The sequence below is a fragment of the Trachymyrmex septentrionalis genome, unplaced genomic scaffold (assembly GCF_001594115.1).
Source record: "Trachymyrmex septentrionalis isolate Tsep2-gDNA-1 unplaced genomic scaffold, Tsep1.0 scaffold80, whole genome shotgun sequence".
NCBI lineage: Eukaryota > Metazoa > Arthropoda > Insecta > Hymenoptera > Formicidae > Trachymyrmex > Trachymyrmex septentrionalis.
In genome coordinates, this window is record NW_017305988.1 from 2316127 (window position 1) to 2323221 (window position 7095).

At 33.7% G+C, this 7095-nt stretch overlaps 1 protein-coding gene across 3 annotated transcripts; it reads right to left on the reverse strand.

The window, feature by feature from the left end:
* Positions 1 to 931: 931 nt before the first annotated feature.
* On the reverse strand, positions 932 to 6736 carry LOC108754798 (AFG3-like protein 2). Of its 3 annotated transcripts, XM_018497398.1 has the most exons (14): positions 6209 to 6736; positions 5856 to 6119; positions 5484 to 5607; positions 5096 to 5402; positions 4817 to 4910; positions 4561 to 4726; positions 4316 to 4451; positions 4109 to 4227; positions 3676 to 3951; positions 3369 to 3596; positions 3041 to 3267; positions 2794 to 2970; positions 2414 to 2632; positions 932 to 1460 (listed from the first exon to the last, which is right to left on the reverse strand). In XM_018497398.1, exons 2-14 carry the CDS (start codon positions 5871 to 5873, stop codon positions 1200 to 1202), a joined length of 2352 nt encoding a protein of 783 aa, XP_018352900.1. In that variant the 5' UTR covers positions 5874 to 6119; positions 6209 to 6736; the 3' UTR covers positions 932 to 1199. The 3 variants fall into 3 exon arrangements, with proteins under 3 accessions (XP_018352900.1, XP_018352899.1, XP_018352901.1); XM_018497397.1 differs by lacking the exon at positions 5856 to 6119 and having other exon boundaries at positions 6120 to 6736; XM_018497399.1 differs by lacking the exon at positions 6209 to 6736 and having other exon boundaries at positions 5856 to 6183.
* Between the last annotated feature and the right edge of the window lie 359 nt (positions 6737 to 7095).

Sequence of the window (7095 nt, forward strand, 5' to 3'; positions counted from 1 at the left end):
CTAAAAAGATGCTCTAATTTTTCTCAAGAACTTTAGACATCCTTGAAATGTTTGTTGTTTGGGATATTACGTTATATAAACACGTGCATTAACATAATACACGCACAAAAACACACACACATACACACAGAGAGAGAGAGAGAGAGTGTGTGTGTGTGTGTATATACACATACATACATACATACACACACATTTCAATGGCGATTGAACTTTGTTAAAACTCTCAAACTGTGACTCGTCACACATTCGGTATTTTATACATCAGATGCTGATTCGCATAACGCGAAAGAACATGAAAAAATGACTCGGACTGTAAGGATGAGGATAAAGCGTTTTACAGGCGACAACAAACACATTCATGACCAACATACGTGTGAACCACGCGAATAAAATAGCGACGGATACCTTTACAAATTTTTCGTAGTGCAAGCCGGCACTCCGTCGCCGCGACGTCGACGAAAGCAATTTTACATAATGTTTACAGCGGTGTGCAATAAACAGCACACGTCACATAAATTAATTCGTACCCAGTAATGTAATGCAAAAGCCGATCGTGTTACTGACATGTTTCTTATCAATAAATTAAACCTTAAATATGCATGTTGAAACATTTACTTTATCCCACATTTTGTAATTCCTCGAATTTATCCTTTGAAAAAATATACCGTCCTTTTTTTCAGAGAAATGTGAAAATCAATAAATATGCAAATCCAAAGATTAAGGTAAATATTAAATTTGCAAATATCATTGTTTCAAATATCTTATACTTGCCCACCTTTAGTTTCAAAGAAAAAAAAGATTATATAACATAATGCCAAATAAAAATATATCTTTAATAATCACCTAAAAATTAACGAAATATCGGCAGTTTATTGGAAAAAAACATAAGAGAAATCTTAAGATTTCTAAGTTTTGCGAGTATTATTTCGTACAATTACTCCATATATAATTATTTCCAGTTGACGAAAGTAAAAGCGGATTTGAGACGAGATTTAAAAAATTAGAGTACAATTTAAATTTAATTACATGAAAACATTACAATACACGCTACATCTGACAACTTTAACGCGTATAGTGATTACAACAGCTGATACAGCTGAAAATATACTGTTAAACAATCGTAAACTTATTATAATTGTGTATTTCAAACTATAATACAAAGCATTTGTGAGACTAAAATATTACAATTACAGTCGTTGCTACGGTTGTTTGTCGGAGGCGGCCGCTTTAGAAGGTTGCCCTTCTGATGCTTTGTTCTTTTTATTACTGTCCTCGGAAGATTCTTCCTTTTGCACGTTCCATTCCTTCAAACCTTCCGGTAACGAAGTGTCCTCTTCAAAAGAACCTGTGCCTTCGACAAATTCTTCATAGGTGGATTTTTCACGGAAAGGACGAGGTCCAAGTAATTCGATCATGTCATCCCTACTTAAAATCTCCTGTTTTAACAATCGCTCAGCGATCTGAAATTAATCAAAATTATATTTCAATCTTCATTTTGATAAAATTATTTAACACTAGAACATTTTCGCTCCGTTAATGTTAAAAATTGTTATGAACTTCTATGCAAATTTTTGTACTGATTAAATATTTTTTTTAATTTTTATCATCTTAGAAGTTTGATTTATAAAAATTAATTAATCAATTTTATTCATGTTTAAATAGTTTATTTCTATTTTTACCTTAAATCGTCGAAGCCACTAATATGGTACTTACAACAAAACAAACAGAAGTATTTTTTTCCGATTTTGACAAATTTATAATGTTGCCATCTAGACCAAAATAAGGAACACATTTTTTTTATACGTGCTCATACGCACTTTTAGGAAGTAAAACACTCCTTCGATAAAAATTGGTTTTTCAAAATCAATTCCTTTCGGAGCGAATATCATCGAAATTATAAGACATAGAAAAAATTTTTTCACTAATAGTTGAATGGTTTTAGAAATATTGTATAGTAATAATGTGTGTATGTGTGTGTATGATTAAAGATTGTGTATTAAAAAAATATTTACCGTTATTATAAAGTATTCTTTTCTCTAAGTTCTTTTCTGAAACTATTTACAACTTTATTGAAAAAATTTTTTTATCTTTTACAATTTTGATAATATTCGCTTCGAAAGCAATCGATTGTTTACTTGCTTAGCAACGAAGAAGAGTGATATGCGTGAAAAATAAAACTATGCGCGAACGGTGAAACTGTTGTTGAATTGCATGCAATAAAATTAAGTGCAATAAAATTTTATTATCCAATTATAGCATATTAAAATTAGTACAATTTTAATTAATGGAAATAGTATAAAAATAACGTTTCATTAAAGGAAAACAAGAATATAGGCGCCAAACTTTCGCAGTTCTAGGAAGGTGCCCCGTTTCGGCGCTTCTAGTGTTAAATAGATGATAAAATCATAACTACCTTGATTACATCTTCTTTATGTTCGTTTAGGAGAGCTAGCGTTCGTTTATGTGCTTTTTCAATCAAATCTCGAGCCTCGTTATCAATAAGTTGCGCGGTATGTTCCGAGTACGGTTTGTCAAAGACCAATTCTCCTGTATTCGGCATTTCAAAACTAACATTTCCAATCTTCTCGTTCATACCATATTGCGTAATTTGTGCATACGCAATTTTTGTAATCTTAAAAAAATTACAGAAAATACTTCAATAAAAAGAAATATCGAAATATAGAAAAGTAAAAATATTGTATGGGCTAAATGACATAGTGTTGTATGAAATCGCTTGTCAAGCAAAAGATATAGGAACACCACGTGTTTTTATATAATTAATCATGATAATACCTTCTGTAAGTCATCTTGAGCGCCCGTAGTAATGCGGTCGAAAAAGATTTCTTCCGATGCTCGTCCACCGAGCATCATGCACATTCTATCGAATAACTGTTCCTTTGTGTAAAGATATAGCTCACGTGGCAAATACTGAGCATATCCTAATCCTTTACCACGTGGAATAATGGATACCTAAGGGAATCAATACAAGTTACCAAAAAATTGTACTGTCTATTGTGAAATGTAAATAAGATATAATAACCTTTAAAAGTGGATCTGCATGCTCTAAAAACCAGCCGGTTATCGCATGACCAGCCTCATGGTATGCAACTGTCTTCTTCTCCTCTGGTTGTAACACTTTAGTCTTCTTTTCCAGGCCAGCAACTACTCTCTCAATAGCTTGCTCGAAGTTTTTAAGATGAATGTTATCATTCAAGTCTCTTGCCGCAATTAGAGCTGCTTCATTGCAAACATTTGCAATATCTGCTCCTAAAAATGTTGCAATATTACGATAGATTTCTTTTAATTTTTATTGAACGTTAAAATATTTTATTTACCATTATATTTCTTCAAAAATTTTCATTATGTACCTGTAAATCCAGGAGTCAAAGATGCCATTTTTCGTGCTAAGTCATCTTTATCTAATTTCGTTTTCAAAGGAGCTAAATGCACTTTGAAAATGGATGCTCGTCCTTTGATATCCGGAGCAGGAACAAATATTTGTCTATCAAATCTACCAGGTCTTAATAATGCTTTGTCTAGAATGTCTATCCTATTAGTCGCCGCTAATACAACCACATTGGTCGTCGTGTTAAATCCTTAAAAAAAGAAAATTTAATAAAAATGTTAGATTATTTGGTCATTTTCGATCTTTTCGTGTTTAAAACTACGATGTACCATCCATTTCTACCAAGAGCTGATTCAATGTATTTTCTTGCTCAGAATGTCCGCCAAAATTCCGACCTCCTCTTTTTCGTCCAACTGCATCGATTTCATCAATAAATAATATACACGGTGCATGTTTTCGTGCCATGGAAAACATATCGCGAACTCTGGAAGGACCGACACCCACAAACATCTCCAAGAATTCCGAACCTGATACTGTAATAAAGGGTACATTCGCTTCACCAGCTGTAGCTTTAGCTAACAAAGTTTTACCGGTGCCAGGGGGCCCTATAAAAAATACGACATATATGTACGGCACGTATAACATCTTTAAATTCTATCGATATGTTAGAGTTTTGGTTAGAGTTGGATCAAAAAATACATTTTACTATCTAATGAATAATATATATTTTATACAACATATTTTCAGATAAACCTTAGTTACCTGTTAACATAGCACCCTTTGGTATCTTAGCTCCAAGATCTATATATTGTTGTGGATTCTTTAGGAAATTTACAAATTCCATGATTTCGATTTTAGCTTCTTCACATCCAGCTACATCTCTAGTGTCGAGTAATATACAATTTACTAATCAAGAATTGCATAAGTGTTAAATATAGAAATATGTGCTTATACGTATGTATAACTCACTTAAATCGTACACCAATATCTTTCGAATTTATTAATTTCGCAGTCGATTCCATTACTTGACCAAAAAGTCCACCCCTTTTACCTCCTTTACCCGACATTACTTCCGCAGATCTTCGTATTAAGAAAATGAGGAACCCTAAAATATATTTTACCATCTAATTAATGATAGCCACAAAAAATACACACACACAAAATAGATACTTCGCAACTATAATAGTTTATAAGATTAATAATTAATTACTCACCCCACATAATAATCTGTGGAACATATGATAGAAGGTTTGTACTTTCTACTTCATTTTTGTAGACCACAGGAATATAATTCTCAGGTCCCATGTTTAATTCTATTTGTGCATTTTCTAAATTTCTTTCAAAAGTATCTGTACTTCCAATATTAAACCATAATGTATCCTATAAAAAACATTAATAAGATAATAAAGTACTAATATGAAATTTAAAAGTAAATAAACTCTATCACTAATCTTGCAATTAAGAACTTACAGAACCATCGACGGTATACCCAGGTAAGAGCTTTACACGCACCCATTTTTTATTTATTACTTCTAATTTTTCGACAAGACCTTTATTTAGATAACTGAAAAATAAAAATATAATTACACAATTATAAGCATAAATTATTTTTATTTTATATATGTAGGACAAACACTTCTACCTGTCAGTGTAAATATGTCTATCAACATTGATTTGTATTTACAAATAACAAGTCCTGTTAATATTTAAATCACCCTTGCGTAAGCATTGGTAATAAAATTTACTTACTTATATATAAATTCTCTCCATGTAATCTCTTTCAGATTGTAGTCCTGGGTAAGTAGCAATGCAATTACACCACTTACTCCAAGTGCAGTCAAAATCATATATGTTTTTTCCTTATTACCACCTTCAAACGATTTACCTCCTTGTGTGCTGTTTCCAAAGATTTTAGACATCCATTGGAAACTAGACTCTTTGGAACCAGACGACGATGTAGTGGTTGAAGAAGATGGAGGAGGTTTTTTAGTTGTTTCAGCCTTTTTACTTGTTTCTTCTGCTTTTTTAGAAGCATTTTTACCATTTTTACCTTCAACTGTAATAAAATTGCTTTAGAAATCCTATATACAATTTGCTGTAAAACTAAAAAGTAAATGAAAGTCATATAGAGATAAACCTGGTTTGAAAAATTTTTCGAATCCTTTCGGTGGCTCTTTACAAAATAATCTCCACTTTTGCTGTACCTGCTCGATGGCAGATAGCGTTGTACTATTTTTAAGTTGTGATAAGTGACGTCTCAGCTAAAAAAATGTGTTTTAGCTTAATCTTATTATTCTAATGACTTATAAATAAAATAGCAAAAGTTATATCATTATTCTTGATATTTCAATTATATGATTTTGTCTACAAAATCGCAAGAGTAACCATTGCAAAGCTGATGTAAACTATATGTTTCATTGCGACAGTTGGCAGATGGTGATACAAATGAGTGCCAAAGATAGATACACGAGAGTGTATCCTTTTTGAAAAATAACGTCATATAACATACACTTAGAAAACGAATCATAACTGCGACAGGATAAGCAAATGTGTCGGTTGCAGAAGATTGCACAATGGAACGACTGAGGTACGCGACACGCAGATAACGCTCGCGCAGTAACCACGGGCGATTAACGTCACGATAATGCTCGTCGTGTCATTTCCTGCACGAAAACGTCGTCAGCGGTCGTCCTGGTGCAACGTGTTATATGATGTTATGTGACGAGTACACGGAGGTGCGCAGAGCGGATAGGCGGCGGATAGGTTAGGATACCTGAAACGTGTCGAGATAACCTTTCTGAGCGGACTGCAGGACTAGCCTCTCCAGCCTGCTGGCCGAGAAGAGCAGTTGGTGCGCCATACCTGAAGCAATCGTCGTACGTGGCCCTATTGAGATTCAGAGGATCTCTGTTTACTTATCAATGATATTTTTCCCTCGCTGAAATCTCTGGGCGCAATTACCAGCGGGCGACCATCTCAGTTCAGTTATCACCGATGATGAAGCATAACACCCACAGTACTTCGGCCGGCATTAGTTCGAATTTTATTGCCGGTGTACTGTCGTCATCGATGGCTCGTGGATTTGACGAAGTTCCACTCCTCCGTTTTAATTATTATTATTTTTTTTTCGTTTCGCAATCTTTCTCGGTAAATTGGAAAATTATAGAATTAGCACCGTCTCTTTGTCTCAATCATCGTTGCATTGCCTTCTTTTATGTCTAATTTTTATTAGTAAGATATATAAGCTAGAAATCTCGCAATATCGATCACCACATGACTTATCGCGGCTCACCGTTCACGTGAAAATATAAATAGAACTCATATCGGATTATCGACACCGAACTCTACAAATCGATCGGACTCTTGACTATTGATTTTTACTACCGATTAGTACCGATCCATAATGAACCAATCATAACGGCTGCGTCGGACAAAGCTGCTAGTCTGCTCATCGAGCGATTAAATGTGATTGGTTGTATTTATAACTACGTTTACACAGCACCCATCAGATTTAATAAATCCGCATTCAGAAACTGGCCAATCACAATCATTTCATTCTTTAGAGAAACACAGGAAAGAAAACTTTCTTAGGTCGGAATCAGACTAATGCATTGAAGATTGGGATTTCACCAATGAGGACAAAGGAATTTTGGTTTCTTTTGTTCTGATTGGTCAAACTTCAATCTACAATCTTATTCTTTAATGTGTAGTCTATATAATTCCGACTACCGACGAGATACTATTATTAA

Excerpts from the sequence above, each read along its gene's own strand:
- LOC108754798 (XM_018497397.1), bottom strand. The coding sequence starts at position 6,206 with ATGGCGCACCAACTGCTCTTCTCGGCCAGCAGGCTGGAGAGGCTAGTC. Across the intron at positions 4,911-5,095 it reads TGGAGAGAATTTATATATAA|TTATCTAAATAAAGGTCTTG; the intron begins GTAAGTAAATTT and ends TTTATTTTTCAG. Across the intron at positions 3,268-3,368 it reads TTTGACTCCTGGATTTACAG|GAGCAGATATTGCAAATGTT; the intron begins GTACATAATGAA and ends CAACATTTTTAG.